Source organism: Oncorhynchus tshawytscha, linkage group LG16, assembly GCF_018296145.1.
Source record: "Oncorhynchus tshawytscha isolate Ot180627B linkage group LG16, Otsh_v2.0, whole genome shotgun sequence".
Classification (NCBI taxonomy): domain Eukaryota; kingdom Metazoa; phylum Chordata; class Actinopteri; order Salmoniformes; family Salmonidae; genus Oncorhynchus; species Oncorhynchus tshawytscha.
The window spans coordinates 4,104,059-4,127,824 of record NC_056444.1 but is presented as its reverse complement, the minus strand read 5'-3'; the positions used below and the strand labels follow the sequence as shown (position 1 = coordinate 4,127,824).

Sequence of the window (23,766 nt, the reverse complement as noted above, 5' to 3'; positions counted from 1 at the left end):
TATAGATGTTAGATGTTAGATGTGTTATAGATGTTAGATGTGTTATAGATGTTAGATGTTATACATGTGTTGTTATAGATGTTAGATGTTATAGATGTATTATAGATGTTATAGATGTGCTATAGATGTTAGATGTTATAGATGTATTATAGATGTTATAGATGTGTTATAGATGTTAGATGTTATAGATGTGTTATAGATGTTAGATGTTATAGATGTGTTATAGATGTTAGATGTTATAGATGTTATAGATGTGTTATAGATGTTAGATGTTATAGATGTTATAGATTTGTTTTTGATGTTAGATGTTATAGATGTTATAGATGTGTTATAGATGTTATAGATGTGTTATAGATGTTAGATGTTATAGATGTTATAGATGTGTTATAGATGCTAGATGTTATAGATGTGTTATAGATGTTAGATGTGATAGATGTTAGATGTTATAGATGTGTTATATATGTTAGATGTTATAGATGTTATAAATGTGTTGTTATAGATGTTGGATGTTATAGATGTGTTATAGATGTTAGATGTTATAGATGTGTTATAGATGTTAGATGTTATAGATGTGGTATGGATGTTATATGTTATAGATGTGAAAGATAATATAGATGTGTTATAGATGTAATAGATGTTAGCTGTTATAGATGTGTTATAGATGTAATAGATGTTAGCTGTTATAGATGTGTTATAGATGTTAGCTGTGTTATGGATGTTAGATGTTATAGATGTGTTATAGATGTTAGATGTGTTATAGATATTAGATGTTATAGATGTGTTATAGATGTTAGATGTGATGGTTGTTATAAATGTGTTGTTATAGATGTTATAGATGAGAAAGATGTGTTATAGATGTTAGATGTTATAGATGTGTTATAGATGTTAGATGTGTTATAGGTTTTAGATGTGTTATAGGTTTTAGATGTGTTATAGATGATATATGTTATAGATGTTAGATGTGATAGATGTTATACATGTGTTGTTGTAGATGTTAGATGTTATAGATGTGTTATAGATGTTATAGATGTGTTATAGATGTTAGATGTTATAGATGTGTTATATATGTTAGATGTGATAGATGTGTTATAGGTGTTAGATGTGATAGACGTGTTATATATGTTAGATGGTATAGATGTTAGATGTTATAGATGATAGATGTGTTATAGATGTTATAGATGATAAAGATGTGTTATAGATGTTAGATGTGTTATAGGTGTTAGATGTTATAGATGTGGTATGTATGTTATAGATGTTATAAATGTGTTGTTATAGATGTTAGATGTTATAGATGTGGTATAGATATTATAGATGTTATAGATATTATAGATATATTATAGACGTTATATATGTGTTATATATACTATAGATGTTATAGATATTATAGATGTTATAGATGTTATAGATATATTATAGATGTTATAGATATTATAGATATATTATAGAAGTGTTATAGATGTTATAGATATTATAGATGTTATAGATATTATAGATGTGTTATAGATGTTATAGATATTATAGATGTGTTATAGATGTTAGATATTATAGATGTTAAATATGTTATTGATATATTATAGATGTGTTATAGATGAGTTATAGATGTTATAGATGTGTCATAGATGTGTTATAGATGTTATAGATATTATAGATGTGTTATAGATGTTAGATATTATAGATGTTAAATATGTTATTGATATATTATAGATGAGTTATAGATGTTATAGATGTGTCATAGATGTGTTATAGATGTTATAGATATTATAGATGTGTTATAGATGTTAGATATTATAGATGTTAAATATGTTATTGATATATTATAGATGTGTTATAGATGTTACAGAGGTTAGATGTTATAGATGTGTAATAGATGTGTTATGGATGTTATAGATGTTATGGATGTTAGATGTTATAGATATTACAGATGTATTATAGATGTTAGATGGTATAGATGTGTTATAGATGTAATAGATGTTAAATGTTATAGATCTTAGATTTTATAGATGTTAGATGTGTTATAGATGCTGGATGTGTTATCGATGTTAGATGTGTGACAGATGTTCGATGTGTTATAGATATTAGATGTGTTATAGATATTAGATGTGTTATAGATATTATAGATGTTATATGTTATGTGTTAGATGTTAGATGTTATAGATGTTAGATATGTTATAGATGTTATAAATGTTTTAGATGTGTTATATATGTTATAGATGTTATAGATGTAATATATGTTAGATTTGTTATAAATGTTATAGATGTGTTATATATGATATATGTGTTATAGATATTAGATGTGTTATAGATATTATATGTTAGATATGCATTATAGATGTTAGATGTTATAAATGTTTTAGATGTGTTATATATGTTAGATATGTTATGGATGTTATAGATGTTATGGATGTTATAAATGTTATAGATGTGTTATAGATGTTAGATGTGTTATAGATGTTATAGATGATAGATGTTATAGATGTGTTATAGATGTCAGATGTGATAGATGTTATAGATGTGGTATAGATGTTAGATGTGTTATAGATGTTATAGATGATAGATGTTATAGATGTGTTATAGATGTCAGATGTTATAAATGTGTTGTTATAGATGTTAGATGTTATAGATGTATTATAGATGTTATAGATGTGTTATAGATGTTAGATGTTATAGATGTATTATAGATGTTATAGATGTGTTATAGATGTTAGATGTTATAGATGTTAGATGTTATAGATGTGTTATAGATGTTAGATGTTATAGATGTTATAGATTTGTTTTTGATGTTAGATGTTATAGATGTTATAGATGTGTTATAGATGTTATAGATGTTATAGATGTGTTATAGATGTTAGATGTTATAGATGTTATAGATGTGTTATAGATGTTAGATGTTATAGATGCGTTATAGATGTTAGATGTTATAGATGTGTTATAGATGTTAGATGTGATAGATGTTAGATGTTATAGATGTTATAAATGTGTTGTTATAGATGTTGGATGTTATAGATGTGTTATAGATGTTAGATGTTATAGATGTGTTATAGATGTTAGATGTTATAGATGTGGTATGGATGTTATATGTTATAGATGTGAAAGATAATATAGATGTGTTATAGATGTAATAGATGTTAGCTGTTATAGATGTGTTATAGATGTAATAGATGTTAGCTGTTATAGATGTGTTATAGATGTTAGCTGTGTTATGGATGTTAGATGTTATAGATGTGTTATAGATGTTAGATGTGTTATAGATATTAGATGTTATAGATGTGTTATAGATGTTAGATGTGATGGTTGTTATAAATGTGTTGTTATAGATGTTATAGATGAGAAAGATGTGTTATAGATGTTAGATGTTATAGATGTGTTATAGATGTTAGATGTGTTATAGGTTTTAGATGTGTTATAGGTTTTAGATGTGTTATAGATGATATATGTTATAGATGTTAGATGTGATAGATGTTATACATGTGTTGTTGTAGATGTTAGATGTTATAGATGTGTTATAGATGTTATAGATGTGTTATAGATGTTAGATGTTATAGATGTGTTATATATGTTAGATGTGATAGATGTGTTATAGGTGTTAGATGTGATAGACGTGTTATATATGTTAGATGGTATAGATGTTAGATGTTATAGATGATAGATGTGTTATAGATGTTATAGATGATAAAGATGTGTTATAGATGTTAGATGTGTTATAGGTGTTAGATGTTATAGATGTGGTATGTATGTTATAGATGTTATAAATGTGTTGTTATAGATGTTAGATGTTATAGATGTGGTATAGATGTTATAGATGTTATAGATGTGTTATAGATGTTAGATGTTATAGATGTGGTATTGATGTTAGATGTTATAGATGTTATAAATGTGTTGTTATAGATGTTAGAGATGTGGTATAGATGTTATAGATGATAAAGATGTGTTATAGATGTTAGATGTTATAGATGTGCTATAGATGTTAGATGTGTTATAGGTGTTAGATGTGTTATAGATGTTAGATGTGATGGTTGTTATAAATGTGTTGTTATAGATGTTAGATGTTATAGATGTGTTAGATGTTATAGATGATATAGATGTGTTATAGATGTTAGATGTTATAGATGTGCTATAGATGTTAGATGTGATAGATGTGTTATAGGTGTTAGATGTTATAGATCTTAGATGTGATAGATGTGTTATATATGTTAGATGGTATAGATGTTAGATGTTATAGATGTGTTATAGATGTTATAGATGAAAGATGTGTTATAGATGTTATAGATGATAAAGATGTGTTATAGATGTTAGATGTGTTATATGTGTTAGATGTTATAGATGTGGTATGGATGTTATAGATGTTAGAAATGTGTTGTAATGGATGTTAGATGTTATAGATGTGGTAGAGACGTTATAGATGGTATAGATGTGCTATAGATGTTATAGATGATAAAGATGTGTTATAGATGTTATAGATGTGTTATAGATGTTAGATGTTATAAATGTTATAGATGTTAGATGTGTTATAGATGTTATAGATGATAAAGATGTGTTATAGATGTTAGATGTTATAAATGTTATAGGTGTTAGATGTTATAGATGTTATAGACGATAAAGATGTGTTATAGATGTTAGATGTGTTATAGATGTTATAGATGTGTTATAGATGTTAGATGTTATAAATGTTACAGATGTTAGATGTTATAAATGTTATAGATGTGTTATAGATGTTAGATGTGTTATAGATGTTATAGATGTTAGATGTTATAGATGTGCTATAGATGTTAGATGTGTTATAGGTGTTAGATTTGTTATAGATGTTAGATGTGTTATAGATGTTAGATGTGTTATAGATGTTAGATGTTATAGATGTGTTATAGATGTTAGATGTTATAGATGTGTTATAGATGTTAGATGTTAGATGTGTTATAGATGTTAGATGTGTTATAGATGTTAGATGTTATACATGTGTTGTTATAGATGTTAGATGTTATAGATGTATTATAGATGTTATAGATGTGCTATAGATGTTAGATGTTATAGATGTATTATAGATGTTATAGATGTGTTATAGATGTTAGATGTTATAGATGTGTTATAGATGTTAGATGTTATAGATGTGTTATAGATGTTAGATGTTATAGATGTTATAGATGTGTTATAGATGTTATAGATGTTATAGATGTGTTATAGATGTTAGATGTTATAGATGTTATAGATGTGTTATAGATGTTAGATGTTATAGATGCGTTATAGATGTTAGATGTTATAGATGTGTTATAGATGTTAGATGTGATAGATGTTAGATGTTATAGATGTGTTATATATGTTAGATGTTATAGATGTTATAAATGTGTTGTTATAGATGTTGGATGTTATAGATGTGTTATAGATGTTAGATGTTATAGATGTGTTATAGATGTTAGATGTTATAGATGTGGTATGGATGTTATATGTTATAGATGTGAAAGATAATATAGATGTGTTATAGATGTAATAGATGTTAGCTGTTATAGATGTGTTATAGATGTAATAGATGTTAGCTGTTATAGATGTGTTATAGATGTTAGCTGTGTTATGGATGTTAGATGTTATAGATGTGTTATAGATGTTAGATGTGTTATAGATATTAGATGTTATAGATGTGTTATAGATGTTAGATGTGATGGTTGTTATAAATGTGTTGTTATAGATGTTATAGATGAGAAAGATGTGTTATAGATGTTAGATGTTATAGATGTGTTATAGATGTTAGATGTGTTATAGGTTTTAGATGTGTTATAGGTTTTAGATGTGTTATAGATGATATATGTTATAGATGTTAGATGTGATAGATGTTATACATGTGTTGTTGTAGATGTTAGATGTTATAGATGTGTTATAGATGTTATAGATGTGTTATAGATGTTAGATGTTATAGATGTGTTATATATGTTAGATGTGATAGATGTGTTATAGGTGTTAGATGTGATAGACGTGTTATATATGTTAGATGGTATAGATGTTAGATGTTATAGATGATAGATGTGTTATAGATGTTATAGATGATAAAGATGTGTTATAGATGTTAGATGTGTTATAGGTGTTAGATGTTATAGATGTGGTATGTATGTTATAGATGTTATAAATGTGTTGTTATAGATGTTAGATGTTATAGATGTGGTATAGATGTTATAGATGTTATAGATGTGTTATAGATGTTAGATGTTATAGATGTGGTATTGATGTTAGATGTTATAGATGTTATAAATGTGTTGTTATAGATGTTAGAGATGTGGTATAGATGTTATAGATGATAAAGATGTGTTATAGATGTTAGATGTTATAGATGTGCTATAGATGTTAGATGTGTTATAGGTGTTAGATGTGTTATAGATGTTAGATGTGATGGTTGTTATAAATGTGTTGTTATAGATGTTAGATGTTATAGATGTGTTAGATGTTATAGATGATATAGATGTGTTATAGATGTTAGATGTTATAGATGTGCTATAGATGTTAGATGTGATAGATGTGTTATAGGTGTTAGATGTTATAGATCTTAGATGTGATAGATGTGTTATATATGTTAGATGGTATAGATGTTAGATGTTATAGATGTGTTATAGATGTTATAGATGAAAGATGTGTTATAGATGTTATAGATGATAAAGATGTGTTATAGATGTTAGATGTGTTATATGTGTTAGATGTTATAGATGTGGTATGGATGTTATAGATGTTAGAAATGTGTTGTAATGGATGTTAGATGTTATAGATGTGGTAGAGACGTTATAGATGGTATAGATGTGCTATAGATGTTATAGATGATAAAGATGTGTTATAGATGTTATAGATGTGTTATAGATGTTAGATGTTATAAATGTTATAGATGTTAGATGTGTTATAGATGTTATAGATGATAAAGATGTGTTATAGATGTTAGATGTTATAAATGTTATAGATGTGTTATAGGTGTTAGATGTTATAGATGTTATAGACGATAAAGATGTGTTATAGATGTTAGATGTGTTATAGATGTTATAGATGTGTTATAGATGTTAGATGTTATAAATGTTACAGATGTTAGATGTTATAAATGTTATAGATGTGTTATAGATGTTAGATGTGTTATAGATGTTATAGATGTTAGATGTTATAGATGTGCTATAGATGTTAGATGTGTTATAGGTGTTAGATTTGTTATAGATGTTAGATGTGTTATAGATGTTAGATGTGTTATAGATGTTAGATGTGTTATAGATGTTAGATGTTATAGATGTGTTATAGATGTTAGATGTTATAGATGTGTTATAGATGTTAGATGTTAGATGTGTTATAGATGTTAGATGTGTTATAGATGTTAGATGTGTTATATATGTTAGATGCGATAGATGTTATAAATGTGTTGTTATAGATGTTAGATGTTATAGATGTGTTATAGATGTATTATAGATGTTATAGATGTATTATAGATGTTATAGATGTATTATAGATGTTATAGATGTTATAGATGTATTATAGATGTTATAGATGTTATAGATGTATTATAGATGTTATAGATGTATTATAGATGTTATAGATGTATTATAGATATTATAGATGTTATAGATGTTATAGATGTATTATAGATGTTATAGATGTTATAGATGTATTATAGATGTTATAGATGTATTATAGATGTTACAGATGTGTTATAGATGTTAGATGTTATAGATGTATTATAGATGTTATAGATGTATTATAGATGTTATACATGTATTATAGATGTTATAGATGTATTATAGATGTTATAAATTGTTAGATATTAGATGTGTTAGATGTTAGATGTATTATATATTTTATATGTGTTATAGATGTGTTATAGATGTTAGATGTTATAGATGTGTTATAGATGTTATAGATGTGTTATAGATGTTAGATGTTATAGATGTGTTATAGGTGTCTTAGATGTGTTATAGATGTTATATATGTTATAGATGATGTTATAGATGTTATGTGTTATAGATGTTATATATATTATAGATATGTTTTCGATATTATAGATGTTATATATTATAGATATTATAGATGTGTTTTAGATTTTATAGATGTTAGCGGTGTGATAGATGATATAGGGGTGTGATAGATGTTAGAGGTGTGATAGATGATATAGAGGAGTGATAGATGATATAGAGGTGTGATAGATGATATAGAGGAGTGATAGATGATATAGAGGAGTGATAGATGATATAGAGGAGTGATAGATGATATAGAGGTGTGATAGATGATATAGAGGTGTGATAGATGATATAGAGGAGTGATAGATGATATAGAGGAGTGATAGATGATATAGAGGTGTGATAGATGATATAGAGGTGTGATAGATGATATAGAGGAGTGATAGATGATATAGAGGAGTGATAGAGGTGTGATAGATGATATAGAGGAGTGATAGATGATATAGAGGAGTGATAGAGGTGTGAGAGATGATATAGAGGAGTGATAGATGATATAGAGGTGTGATAGATGATATAGAGGAGTGATAGATGATATAGAGGATTGATAGAGGTGTGATAGATGATATAGAGGAGTGATAGATGATATAGAGGTGTGATAGATGTTAGAGGTCTGATAGATGATATAGAGGAGTGATAGATGATATAGAGGAGTGATAGATGATATAGAGGAATGATAGAGGTGTGATAGATGATATAGAGGAGTGATAGATGATATAGAGGTGTGATAGATGTTAGAGGTCTGATAGATGATATAGAGGAGTGATAGATGATATAGAGGAGTGATAGATGATATAGAGGAGTGATAGATGATATAGAGGAGTGATAATGCGTCATAACCTCAGTAGGGCTCTGTGGGCAGGTGGAGGCCTTGTATCCCAGCTGCAGTAGCATGGCCTCGGCAGCATTCCGCTTCGCCACCTTCTTATTTGGCCCTGTTCCCGTGGCTACCTCGCCACACACCTTCACCTGCACAGACAACACACAGACAGACAGCAGTACCTTCATGAGACGTTGTGTGTTCTCCTACTGTATACTACAGAGAACTACATTTCCTATTGTATACTACAGAGAACTACATTTCCTATTATATACTACAGAGAACTACATTTCCTATAATATACTACAGAGAACTACATTTCATATTATATATTACAGAGAACTACATTTCCTATTATATACTACAGAGAACTACATTTCCTACAATATACTACAGAGAACTACATTTCCTATCTATTATATACTACAGAGAACTACATTTCCTATTATATACTACAGAGAACTACATTTCCTATTATATACCACAGAGAACTACATTTCCTATTATATATTACAGAGGACTACATTTCATATTATATACTACAGAGGACTACATTTCCTATTATATACTACAGAGAACTACATTTCCTATTATACACTGCTCAAAAAAATAAAGGGAACACTCAAAATAACACATCCTGGATCTGAATGAATGAAATATTCTTATTAAATACTTTTTTCTTTACATAGTTGAATGTGCTGACAACAAAATCACACAAAAATTATCAATGGAAATCAAATGTATCAACCCATGGAGGTCTGGATTTGGAGTCACACTCAAAATTAAAGTGGAAAACCACACTACAGGCTGATCCAACTTTGATGTAATGTCCTTAAAACAAGTCAAAATGAGGCTCAGTAGTGTGTGTGGCCTCCACGTGCCTGTATGACCTCCCTACAACGCCTGGGCATGCTCCTGATGAGGTGGCGGATGGTCTCCTGAGGGATCTCCTCCCAGACCTGGACCAACTCCTGGACAGTCTGTGGTGCAACGTGGCGTTGGTGGATGGAGCGAGACATGATGTCCCAGATGTGTTCAATTGGATTCAGGTCTGGGGAACGGAAGGGTCAGTCCATAGCATCAATGCCTTCCTCTTGCAGGAACTACTGACACACTCCAGCCACACGAGGTCTAGCATTGTCTTTCATTAGGAGGAACCCAGGGCCAACCGCACCAGCATATGGTCTCACAAGGGGTCTGAGGAGCTCATCTCGGTACCTAATGGCAGTCAGGCTACCTCTGGCGAGCACATGGAGGGCTGTGCGGACCCCAAAGAAATTCCACCCCACCCCACACCATGACTGACCCACCGCCAAACCGGTCATGCTGGAGGATGTTGCAGACAGCAGAACTTTCTCCACGGCGTCTCCAGACTCTCACGTCTGTCACATGTGCTCAGTGTGAACCTGCTTTCATCTGTGAAGAGCACAGGGCAGGGCGCCAGTGGCGAATTTGCCAATCTTGGTGTTCTCTGGCAAATGCCAAACGCCCTGCACGGTGTTGGGCTGTAAGCACAACCCCCACCTGTGGACGTCGGGCCCTCATACCACCCTCACTACGCTGACAGACACAGCAAACCTTCTTGCCACAGTCTGACAGACACAGCAAACCTTCTTGCCACAGCTCGCATTGATGTGCCATCCTGGATGAGCTGCACTACCTGAGCCACTTGTGTGGGTTGTAGACTCAGTCTCATGCTACCACTAGAGTGAAAGCACCGCCAGCATTCAAAAGTGACCAAAACATCAGCCAGGAAGCATAGGAACTGAGAAGTGGTCTGTGGTCACCACCTGCAGAACCACTCCTTTATTGGGGGTGTCTTGCTAATTGCCTATAATTTCCACCTGTTGTCTATTCCATTTGCACAACAGCATGTGGAATTTATTGTCAATCAGTGTTGCTTCCTAAGTGGACAGTTTGATTTCACAGAAGTGTGATTGACTTGGAGTTACATTGTGTTGTTTAAGTGTTCCCTTTATTTTTTTGAGCAGTGTATATACAGAGGACTACATTTCCTATTATATACTACAGAGGACTACATTTCCTATTATATACTACAGAGGACTACATTTCCTATTATATATTACAAAGGACTACATTTCCAACATACCAACTTTATTAGGTACACCCATCTAGTACCGGGTCAAACCCCCCCTTTGCCTCCAGAACAGCCCAAATTCTTCAGGGTGTGGACATATTGCTCAATTGGTAACAAGGGACCTAATGTGTGCCAGGAAAACATTCTTCACACCATTACACCACCAGCCTGTACCGTTGACACCAGGCAGGATGGGGTCATGAACTCATGCCGCTTTAGTGTTCGTCCAGATCCTAATTCTGCCATCAGTACGACGCAACAGGAACCGGGATTCGTCCAGATCCTGATTCTGCTATCAGTACGACGCAACAGGAACCGGGATTCGTCCAGATCCTGATTCTGCCATCAGTACGACGCAACAGGAACCGGGATTCATCGGACCAGGCAGTGTTCTTCCAGATCCTGATTCTGCCATCAGTACGAAGCAACAGGAACCGGGATTCGTCCAGATCCTGATTCTGCCATCAGTACGAAGCAACAGGAACCGGGATTCGTCGGACCAGGCATTGTTCTTCCAGATCCTGATTCTGCCATCAGTGCGACGCAACAGGAACCGGGATTCATCGGACCAGGCATTGTTCTTCCAGTGTTGGTGATTGCGTGTCCACTGGAGCCTCTTGTTCTTGTTTTTAGCTGATAGGAGTGGAACCTGGTGTAGTCATCTACTGAAATAGCCAATCAGTGACAAGATCAAATCAAATCCATTTATATAGCCCTTCGTACATCAGCTGATATCTCAAAGTGCTGTACAGAAATCCAGCCTAAAACCCCAAACAGCAAGCAATGCAGGTGTAGAAGCACGGTGGCTAGGAAAAACTCCCTAGAAAGGCCAAAACCTAGGAAGAAACCTAGAGAGGAACCAGGCTATGTGGGGTGGCCAGTCCTCTTCTGGCTGTGCCGGGTGGAGATTATAACAGAACATGGCCAAGATGTTCAAATGTTCATAAATGACCAGCATGGTCAAATAATAATAATCACAGTAGTTGTCGAGGGTGCAGCAGGTCAGCACCTCAGGAGTAAATGTCAGTTGGCATTTCATAGCCGATCATTAAGAGTATATCTACCACGTCCCTAGTGCTGTCTGGGACAGGTAGCACGTCCCTAGTGCTGTCTGGGACAGGTAGCACGTCCCTAGTGCTGTCCGGGACAGGTAGCACGTCCCAAGTGCTGTCCGGGACAGGTAGCCCGTCCCTAGTGCTGTCTGGGACAGGTAGCACGTCCCTAGTGCTGTCTGGGACAGGTAGCACGTCCCTAGTGCTGTCCGGGACAGGTAGCACGTCCCTAGTGCTGTCTGGGACAGGTAGCCCGTCCCTAGTGCTGTCTGGGACAGGTAGCACGTCCCTAGTGCTGTCTGGGACAGGTAGCACGTCCCTAGTGCTGTTTGGGACAGGTAGCACGTCCCTAGTGCTGTCTGGGACAGGTAGCCCGTCCCCAGTGCTGTCTGGGACAGGTAGCCTGTCCCTAGTGCTGTCTGGGACAGGTAGCCCGTCCCCAGTGCTGTCTGGGACAGGTAGCACGTCCCTAGTGCTGTCTGGGACAGGTAGCACGTCCCTAGTGCTGTCTGGGACAGGTAGCCCGTCCCCAGTCCTGTCTGGGACAGGTAGCCCGTCCCTAGTGCTGTCTGGGACAGGTAGCCCGTCCCCAGTGCTGTCTGGGACAGGTAGCACGTCCCTAGTGCTGTCTGGGACAGGTAGCACGTCCCTAGTGCTGTCTGGGACAGGTAGCCCGTCCCCAGTGCTGTCTGGGACAGGTAGCCCGTCCCTAGTGCTGTCTGGGACAGGTAGCCCGTCCCCAGTGCTGTCTGGGACAGGTAGCACGTCCCTAGTGCTGTCTGGGACAGGTTTTTTCAGTTTGTGGCCCGCCTGTTAGCTCGCACCATTCTTGCCGTTCTCCTTGGACGTCTCTCATCAACGAGCTGTTTGCTCCCACAGGACTGACGCTGACGGGGTGTTTTTTGTTTGTTTGTCACACCATTCTCGGTAAACCCTAGACACCGCCGTGCGTTAAAAGCCCAGGAGTTCGAGTGTTTCTGAGGTACTGGAAACGGCGCGCCTGGCAGAGACAATCACACCACGCTCAAAGTCTCTTAGGTCACCAATTAACCCATTTTTAAAACTCATTCGAACAGTAAGTGAATGTCTCGATGCCTGTCTGCCTGCTTGATATAGAAGGCCACAGATTTCTAGAAAACCAGAGAATTGTAACTCTGTTGGGAGCCGCTACTACTACTACTACTACTACTGGCCATTTTGATTAAACTGCGTAGTGTTGACTATCTAAATGTTCACATCAACATTTAATTTCAAAACTTCGATAGTCAACAAGATGGATAAATATCTAAATTTGTTTTGGTCACTTTAAGCAAACAGACTGACACAGAGGACTAACAACATTCCAGAACCTCAGTAGCAGTAACAGACAAACAAGTGTCAGGTTTTAGTCCAAAATGGCACCCTATTCCCTAGATAGTGCACTACTTTTGACCAGAACACTGGTCAAAACTCATGCACTAAATAGGGAATAGGGTGTAATTTAGAACACAACCCTTCAGTGCACTGCCTGTCTACCTCAAGAGGCTTAACAACAGTCTACAACGGGTGCTTTCAGTGTTTCAAGTAGCTCTGAAGGAAGCTTTAAATAAATCACACAATTACCTGACAACAAACACCCAATAAAATGACTTTATTGATGATCCAATAATTCAATGATATAAAAAATAAAAAAACTATTTCTATCGCTAACAATCCATCAGACTCAAGGTAAATAGATGGGTTTAACTAGACTAACAATCCAGGACAGAGTGAACCCGGTGCTCTCAGTCAGGACAGAGTGAACCCGGTGCTCTCAGTCAGGACAGAGTGAACCCAGTCAGGACAGAGTGAACCCAGTGCTCTCAGTCAGGACAGAGTGAACCCAGTCAGGACAGAGTGAACCCAGTCAGGACAGAGTGAACCCAGTGCTCTCAGTCAAGACAGAGTGAACCCAGTCAGGACAGAGTGAACCCAGTCAGGACAGAGTGAACCCAGTGCTCTCAGTCAGGACAGAGTGAACCCAGTGCTCTCAGTCAAGACAGAGTGAACCCAGTCAGGACAGAGTGAACCCAGTCAGGACAGAGTGAACCCAGTGCTCTCAGTCAGGACAGAGTGAACCCAGTCAGGACAGAGTGAACCCAGTGCTCTCAGTCAGGACAGAGTGAACCCAGTCAGGACAGAGTGAACCCAGTGCTCTCAGTCAGGACAGAGTGAACCCAGCCAGGACAGAGTGAACCCAGTGCTCTCAGTCAGGACAGAGTGAACCCAGTCAGGACAGAGTGAACCCAGTGCTCTCAGTCAGGACAGAGTGAACTAGGTGCTCTCAGTCAGGACAGAGTGAACCCAGTCAGGACAGAGTGAACCCAGTCAGGACAGAGTAAACCCGGTGCTCTCAGCCAGGACAGAGTGAACCCAGTCAGGATAGAGTGAACCTAGTGCTCTCAGTCAGGACAGAGTGAACCCAGTCAGGATAGAGTGAACCTAGTGCTCTCAGTCAGGACAGAGTGAACCCAGTCAGGATAGAGTGAACCTAGTGCTCTCAGTCAGGACAGAGTGAACCCAGTCAGGATAGAGTGAACCTAGTGCTCTCAGTCAGGATAGAGTGAACCTAGTGCTCTCAGTCAGGACAGAGTGAACCCAGTGCTCTAAGTCAGGATAGAGTGAACCCAGTCAGGACAGAGTGAACCTAGTGCTCTCAGTCAGGATAGAGTGAACCCAGCCAGGACAGAGTGAACCCAGTCAGGACAGAGTGAACCTAGTGCTCTCAGTCAGGATAGAGTGAACCCAGCCAGGACAGAGTGAACCCAGTCAGGATAGAGTGAACCCAGTGCTCTCAGTCAGGACAGAGTGAACCCAGTGCTCTCAGTCAGGACAGAGTGAACCCAGTGCTCTAAGTCAGGACAGAGTGAACCCAGCCAGGACAGAGTGAACCCAGTCAGGACAGAGTGAACCTAGTGCTCTCAGTCAGGACAGAGTGAACCCAGTCAGGACAGAGTGAACCTAGTGCTCTCAGTCAGGACAGAGTGAACCCAGTCAGGACAGAGTGAACCTAGTGCTCTCAGTCAGGACAGAGTGAACCCAGTGCTCTAAGTCAGGACAGAGTGAACCCAGCCAGGACAGAGTGAACCCAGTCAGGACAGAGTGAACCTAGTGCTCTCAGTCAGGACAGAGTGAACCCAGTGCTCTCAGTCAGGACAGAGTGAACCCAGTCAGGACAGAGTGAACGGCTCCATGAATAGACAATAATTTTGTCACACAGCGCACGTTGTCCTAGTAGTACATCAGTTTATACGGGACATTGACGCAGGAATAACCTTTTTAGAACCCAACCTTGTCATTTTTAATGTAATCTTGTCATTTCCATGTGATGTTATGTGATTACAGTATTACATTAGGGTCAGTGTGGTATTCAGAGTAATATGCATCCCAAATGGTACCCTATTCCCTATGTAGTGCACTACTTTTGACCAGAGCTCTATGGGTCTCTCTGTGGGCTCGGTTCTAAAGTAGTGCACTACATTGGGAATAGGGTACCACTTGGGATGCATATTACTCGAGTCCCCACAACTCTACTGTAACCTTCTCCTCTTTATAAAATCATTGATCTGATCGATTAGTCAATCGGAGAGATCAAAGAAGCATAATCAAGTAAAGGTTGGATGGAAGGAAGACTGGAAAGAGGAGGAACTTCAGCCTGTTTTCTGTTCATATTGAATGAAGTACTTGAACAACGGACAGATTTTTTGAGACATAAAGCAGGTTTATTTCCTGTGACTTGGATGTGTTTCACAACATCACTGAACCAAAGGGAAAGCGAGTTACAGTTGAAGTCAGAAGTTTACACACACCTTAGCCAAAAATATTTAAACTCAGTTTTTCACAATTCCTGACATATAATCCGAGTAAAAATTCCCTGTTTTAGGTCAGTTAGGAACACCACTTTCATTTTAAGAATGTGAAATGTCAGAATAATAGTAGAGAGAATGATTTATTTCAGATTTTATTTCTTTCATCACAATCCCAGTTGGTCAGAGGTTTAAATACACTCAATTAGTATTTGGTAGCATTGCCTTTAAATTGTTTAACTTGGGTCAAACGTGTCCGGTAGCCTTCCACAAGCTTCCCACAATAAGTTGTGTGAATTTTGGCCCATTTCTCCAGACAGATGTGGTGGAACTGAGTCAGGTTTTTTTAGGCCTCCTTGCTCGCACACACTTTTTCATTTCTGCCCACAAATCTTCTATAGGATTGAGGTCAGGGCTTTGTGATGGCCACTCCAATACCTTGACTTTGTTGTTCTTAAGCCATTTTGCCACAACTTTGGAAGTATGCTTTGGGTCATTGTCCATTTGGAAGACCCATATGCGACCAAGCTTTAACTTCCTGACTGATGTCTTGAGATGTTGCTTCAAGATATCCACATAATTTTCCTCCCTCATGATGCCATCTATATTGTGAAGTGCACCAGTCCCTCCTGCAGCAAAGCACCCCCACAACATGATGCTGCCACCCCGTGCTTCATGGTTGGGATGGTGTTCTTCGGCTTGCAATCCTCCCCCTTTTTCCTCCAAACATAACGATGGTCATTATGGCCAAACAGTTCTATTTTTGTTTCATCCGACCAGAGGACATTTCTCCAAAAAGTACGATCTTTGTCCCCTGTGCAGTTGCAAACCGTAGTCTGGCATTTTTATGGCGGTTTTGGAGCAGTAGCTTCTTCCTTGCTGAGCGGCCTTTCAGGTTATGTCGATATAGGACTCGTTTTTACTGTGGATATAGATACTTTTGTACCTGTTTCCTCCAGCATCTTCACAAGGTCCTTTGTTGTTGTTCTGGGATTGATTTGCACTTTTCATGCCAAAGCACATTAATCTCTAGGAGATAGAACGCGTCTCCTTACTGAGCGGTATGACGGATGCGTGGTCCCATGGTGTTTATACTTGCGTACTATTGTTTGTACAGATGAACGTGGTATCTTCAGGTGTTTGGAAATTGCTCCCAAGGATGAACCAGACTTGTGGAGGTCTACAATTTTTTCTCTGAAGTCTTGGCTGATTTCTTTTGATTCTCCCATGATGTCAAGCAAAGAGGCACTGAGTTTGAAGGTAGGCCTTGAAATACATCCTCAGGTACACCTCCAATTGACTCAAATGATGGTAATTAGCCTATCAGAAGCTTCTAAAGCCATGACATCATTTTCTGGAGTTTTCCAAGCTGATTAAAGGCACAGTCAACTTAGTGTATGTAAACTTCTGACCCACTGGAATTGTGAAACAGTGAATTATAAGTGAAATAATCTGTCTGTAAACAATTGTTGGAAAAATGACTTGTGTCATGCACAAAGTAGATGTCCTAACCAACTTGCCAAAACTATAGTTTGTTAACAAGATATTTGTGGAGTGGTTGAAAAATGAGTTTTAATGACTCCAACCTCAGTGTATGTAAACTTCCGACTTAAACTGAAATTGTAGTTCACTGAACCATGGTAAAGCTAGTTAACTTTAGATCTTTAAACAGCATTTTAATAGTGTGAGGTCAATGAACTGTGTGTGTGTGGGGGGGTTGAATAGCAGAGGACATTAAACAGACTGTATTCCTGGTTTGATAACCTGACGGACATTAAACAGCTTCTACACTTAATTCACCAAGAGGGGGAGAGAGAGGGGAGAGAGGGAGGGGGAGAGCGGGAGAGAGGGAGAGAGAGAGGGAGAGAGAGGGAGGGGGAGAGGGGGAGAGAGAGGGAGAGAGAGGGGGAGAGAGAGGGAGGGGGAGAGAGAGGGAGAGAGAGAGAGAGAGGGAGAGAGAGGGGGAGAGAGAGGGGGAGAGAGAGAGGGGAGAGAGAGGGGGAGAGAGAGGGGGAGAGAGAGGGAGAGAGGGGGAGAGAGAGAGGGAGAGAGAGGGGAGAGGGAGAGAGAGGGAGAGAGGGGGAGGGGGAGAGAGAGGGAGAGAGAGGGGGAGAGAGAGGGAGAGAGGGGGAGAGAGGGGGAGAGAGAGAGGGAGAGAGAGGGAGAGAGGGGGAGAGAGAGAGGGAGAGAGAGGGGAGAGGGAGAGAGAGGGGGAGAGAGGGGGAGGGGGAGAGAGAGGGGGAGAGAGGGGGGAGGGAGAGAGAGGGGGAGAGGGGGAGGGGGAGAGAGAGGGGGAGAGAGGGGGGAGAGGGAGAGAGAGGGGGAGAGAGAGAGACAGAGAGGGGAGAGAGAGAGGGGGAGAGAGAGGGGGGAGGGGGAGAGAGAGGGAGGGGGAGAGAGGGGGAGAGAGAGAGAGAGAGAGACACAAAACACCACCAGCTTTCCAGAGTGGTCAGAATAGAATAGAATTAGTTCATTTCTTATCTATCCCTTTATGTATTTATCAATTTTAGGCACTAAACTATATCAATATATACTACCTTATGTTTTTACTGGGAAACGGGGCCTTCATCCACCACCAGCTTTCCAGAGTGGTCATAATGGTTTGAAGGTCAAACCATTCGGCCTCAACATCCGTAAGAAGACGTGATCTGACAAACAGCTGCCACCTTTCAGCGGACGCAGCTCATATCAATCTCTCCAGACAGACGAATTGTTCGAATGTTAATTAGATTTCCATGCTTAAAGATTTATCTTTTTATATTTATTTCACCTTTATTTAACCAGGTAGGCCAGTTGAGAACAAGTTCTCATTTACAACTGTGACCTGGCCAAGATAAAGCAAAGCAGTTCGACTGATACAACGACACAGAGTTACACATGGAGTAAAACAAACATACAGTCAATAATACAGTATAAACAAGTCTATATACGATGTGAGCAAATGAGGTGAGAAGGGAGGTAAAGGCAAAAAAAGGCCACAGAATGACCCTCCGATTTGACACACTGAACTCTATCAGAGAAGTAGTTGGTGAACCAGGCGAGGCAATCATTTGAGAAACCAAGGCTGTCGAGTCTGCCGATGAGGATGTGGTGATAGACAGAGTCGAAAGCCTTGGCCAGATCAATGAATACGGCTGCACAGTAATGTTTCTTATCGATGGCGGTTATGATATCGTTTAGGACCTTGAGCGTGGCTGAGGTGCACCCATGACCAGCTCTGAAACCGGATTGCATAGCAGAGAAGGTGTGGTGAGATTCGAAATGGTCGGTAATCTGTTTGTTGACTTGGCTTTCGAAGACCTTAGAAAGACAGGGTAGGATATATATAGGTCTGTAGCAGGAAGCAAATTTCTGCTTGAAAAAGCTAGCCTTAGCTTTTCTAACTGCCTGTGTATAATAGATCTGGTCTGTAGCAGTTTGGGTCAAGAGTGTCCTCCCCTTTGAAGAGGTGGATGACCGCAGCTGCTTTCTAATCTTTGGGAATCTCAGACGACACGAAAGAGAGGTTGAACAGGCTAGTAATAGGGGTGGCAACAATTTCGGCAGATAATTTTTAGAAAGAAAGGGTCCAGATTGTCTAACCCGGCTGATTTGTAGGGGTCCAGATTTTGCAGCTCTTTCAGAACATCAGCTGACTGGATTTGGGAGAAGGAGAAATGGGCGAGTTCCACCCCCTTGGGCGAGTTGCAGTGGGGGGTGCAGTGCTGTTGACCGGGGTAGGAGTAGCCAGGTGGAAAGCATGGCCAGCTGTAGAAAAATGCTTTTTTGAAATTCTCAGTGGTGACAGTGTTACCTATCTTCAGTGCAGTGGGCAGCTGGGAGGAGGTGCTCTTATTCTCCATGGACTTTACAGTGTCCCAAAACATTTTTGAGTTTGTGTTGCAGGAAGCAAATTTCTGCTTGAAAAAGCTAGCCTTAGCTTTTCTAACTGCCTGTGTATAATGGTTTCTAACTTCCCTGAACAGCTGCATATCACGGGGGCTGTTCGATGCTAATGCAGATAGGATGTTTTTGTGTTGGTTAAGGGCAGTCAGGTCTGGGGAGAACCAAGGGCTATATCTGTTCCTGGTTCTACATTTCTTGAATGGGGTATGCTTATTTAAGATGGTGAGGAAAGCACTTTTAAAGAATAACCAGGCATCCTCTACTGACGGGATGAGATCAATATCCTTCCAGGATACCCTGGCCAGGTCGATTAGAAAGGGCTGCTCGCCGAAGTGTTTCAGGGAGCGTTTGACTCGCTAGCTATAGCTGGTTAGCATCTCCAGCCAATACATCTTCGGCTCAAGAGCATCTCGGCTGTCCGAGTATATATACACACTGCTCAAAAAAATAAAGGGAACGCTAAAATAACACATCCTGGATCTGAATGAATGAAATATTCTTATAAAATACTTGTTTCTTTACATAGTTGAATGTGCTGACAACAAAATCACACAAAAATTATCAATGGAAATCAAATGTATCAACCCATGGAGGTTTGGATTTGGAGTCACACTCAAAATTAAAGTGGAAAACCACACTACAGGCTGATCCAACTTTGATGTAATGTCATTAAAACAAGTCAAAATTAGGCTCAGTAGTGTGTGTGGCCTCCACGTGCCTGTATGACCTCCCTACAACGCCTGGGCATGCTCCTGATGAGGTGGCGGATGGTCTCCTGAGGGATCTCCTCCCAGACCTGGACTAAAGCATCCGCCAACTCCTGGACAGTCTGTGGTGCAACGTGACGTTGGTGGATGGAGCGAGACCTGCTGACACACTCCAGCCACATGAGGTCTAGCATTGTCTTGCATTAGGAGGAACCCAGGGCCAACCGCACCAGCATATGGTCTCACAAGGGGTCTGAGGAGCTCATCTCGGTACCTAATGGCAGTCAGGCTACCTCTGGCGAGCACATGGAGGGCTGTGCGGCCCCCCAAAGAAATGCCACCCCACACCATGACTGACCCACCGCCAAACTGGTCATGCTGGAGGATGTTGCAGGCAGCAGAACATTCTCCACGGCGTCTCCAGACTCTGTCACGTCTGTCACATGTGCTCAGTGTGAACCTGCTTTCATCTGTGAAGAGCACAGGGCGCCAGTGGCGAATCTGCCAATCTTGGTGTTCTCTGGCAAATGCCAAACGTCCTGCACGGTGTTGGGCTGTAAGCACAACCCCCACCTGTGGACGTTGGGGCCTCATACCACCCTCATGGAGTCTGTTTCTGACCGTTTGAGCAGACACATGCACATTTGTGGCCTGCTGGAGGTCATTTTGCAGGGCTCTGGCAGTGCTCCTCCTGCTCCTCCTTGCACAAAGGAGGAGGTAGCGGTCCTGCTGCTGGGTTGTTGCCCTTCTACGGCCTCCTCCACGTCTCCTGATGTACTGGCCTGTCTCCTTGTAGCGCCTCCATGCTCTGGACACTACGCTGACAGACACAGCAAACCTTCTTGCCACAGCTCGCATTGATGTTCCATCCTGGATGAGCTGCACTACCTGAGCCACTTGTGTGGGTTGTAGACTCCGTCTCATGCTACCACTAGAGTGAAAGCACCGCCAGCATTCAAAAGTGACCAAAACATCAGCCAGGAAGCATAGGAACTGAGAAGTGGTCTGTGGTCACCACCTGCAGAACCACTCCTTCATTGGGGGTGTCTTGCTAATTGCCTATAACTTCCACCTGTTGTCTATTCCATTTGCACAACAGCATGTGACATTTATTGTCAATCAGTGTTGCTTCCTAAGTGGACAGTTTGATTTCACAGAAGTGTGATTGACTTGGAGTTACATTGTGTTGTTTAAGTGTTCCCTTTATTTTTTTGAGCAGTGTATTTCAGTCTAATATTACGGTTAATGGAATCGCTATAGCAGTGTATATACAGAGGACTACATTTATATATATATATATATATATATATATATATATATATATATATATATATATATATATACGGGACACGACAAGATGAGGACAAAAGACATCTGACTGCTATGCCATCTTAGTGGCAAAACACTCTATCTGATACGCAAATAAATATCTCTATCCCTCCCTCTACCATCCCTCCATACCTGCATGATGAACTCCCTGCGTCGGGGCATGCCTCTCTCAGACAGCAAGAGGTATTCAGGTTCCTTCTCCTTCTTGGCCTGTTGTATCTGAGCCAGTCTACTGATGGGGTTCATCCCCTGGCCATAATCAGGACCTGTCTGAGGGGCAGAGAGTGTTGAAATGCACTTTAAATAGTTGGATTTAGAAAGTTACATGGTTGTTTGGTGGTTGAGCCCCCAGCCCCCTCTCCACCCCCGGCCCCTGTCTCCACCCCAACCCCCTCTCCACCCCCCGGCCCCTGTCTCCACCCCCAGCCCCTGTCTCCATCCCCGGGCCCTCTCCACCCCCAGCCCCTGTCTTCCCCCGGCCCCCTCTCCACCCCCAGCCCCTGTCTCTTCCCCAGCCCCCTCTCCACCCCCGGCACCTGTCTCCATCCCCAGCCCCTGTCTCTACCCCCAGCCTCTGTCTCCATCCCCAGCCCCCTCTCCATCCCCAACCACCGTCTCCACCCCCACCCCCTCCATCCCCAACCACCGTCTCCACCCCCACCCCTTCTCCACCCCCGGCCCCTGTCTCCACCCCCAGCCCCTGTCTCCATCCCCAGCCCCTGTCTCCATCCCCAGCCCCTGTCTCCATTCCCAGCCCCTGTCTCTATCCCCAGCCCCTGTCTCCCTCCCCAGCCCCTCTCCTTCCCCAGCCCCCTCTCCTTCCCCAGCCCCCTCTCCACCCCAGCCCCTGTCTCCACCCCCAGCCGCTGTCTCCATCCCCAGCCCCTGTCTCCATCCCCAGCCCCTGTCTCCACCCCCAGCCCCTGTCTCCACCCCCAGCCGCTGTCTCCATCCCCAGCCCCTGTCTCCATCCCCAGCCCCTGTCTCCATCCCCAGCCGCTGTCTCCACCCCCAGCCGCTGTCTCCATCCCCAGCCCCTGTCTCCACCCCAGCCCCTGTTTCCACCCCCAGCCCCCTCTCCATCCCCAGCCCCTGTTTCCACCCCCAGCCCCCTCTCCATCCCCAGCCCCTGTTTCCACCCCCAGCCCCCTCTCCATCCCCAGCCGCTGTCTCCACCCCCAGCCCCTGTCTCCACCCCCAGCCCCTGTTTCCACCCCCAGCCTCCTCTCCATCCCCAGCCCCTGTCTCCACCCCCAGCCCCTGTCTCCACCCCCAGCCCCCTGTCTCCATCCCCAGCCCCTGTCTCCACCCCCAGCCCCCTGTCTCCATCCCCAGCCCCTGTCTCCATCCCCAGCCCCCTCTCCATCCCCAACCACCGTCTCCACCCCCAGCCCATTTCCAAGCCCCAATCCTGGTACCTTGAGGATGGTCTTGGGGCGTTTCTTGTAGTGTAGTTTGGGTTTCTCCACTAACGGGGTGAAGGGGAGTTTCTTGAGGTCCTGGAGAATGGAGAGAGCAGCCCTCTTCTTAGACAGCTTCTTACTGTTCCCCTCGCCCTCTGCTGAGAACTCCCCCACGGACACACGGGTCAGGAAGCTCTTCATGTGAGGGGGGCCGCTTTCCTTCAAGACCTGGGGAAGTGGGAGAGATGAGAGGAAGCTCTTCATTTCAAGGTCCTTTATGAGCTAGTGAGACCTGGGGATTTGATGTGGACAGAATATGAGGTTTTATGAGCTAGGGAGACCTGGGGATTTGATGTGGACAGAATATGAGGTTTTATGAACTAGGGAGACCTGGGGATTTGATGTGGACAGAATATGAGGTTTTATGAACTAGGGAGACCTGGGGATTTGATGTGGACAGAATATGAGGTTTTATGAACTAGGGAGACCTGGGGATTTGATGTGGACAGAATATGAGGTTTTATGAACTAGGGAGACCTGGGGATTTGATGTGGACAGAATATGATGTTTTATGAGCTTTTTTTTTATGAGCATGTGTAAATCTCTCTCCAACCCCCTCCCCCTCTCCCTCTCTAGGAGGAGGGAGGTAGAGGAGGGTAGAGGAGGGAGATAGAGTAAGGAAGAGCA

At 40.7% G+C, this 23,766-nt stretch overlaps 1 protein-coding gene across 2 annotated transcripts in view; it reads right to left on the bottom strand.

Moving 5' to 3' along the window:
* The window catches only part of stau2 (staufen double-stranded RNA binding protein 2), a 307,502-nt gene that overhangs the window by 191,245 nt on the left and 92,491 nt on the right, over positions 1–23,766 (bottom strand). For both annotated transcript variants that reach the window (XM_042298686.1, XM_042298685.1), the window contains 3 exons: positions 23,095–23,307; positions 21,809–21,946; positions 8,799–8,927 (listed from right to left, as the gene is read on the bottom strand). In XM_042298686.1, the coding sequence (XP_042154620.1) occupies positions 8,799–8,927; positions 21,809–21,946; positions 23,095–23,307 (480 nt within the window). The remainder of the gene's footprint in view (positions 1–8,798; positions 8,928–21,808; positions 21,947–23,094; positions 23,308–23,766) is intronic.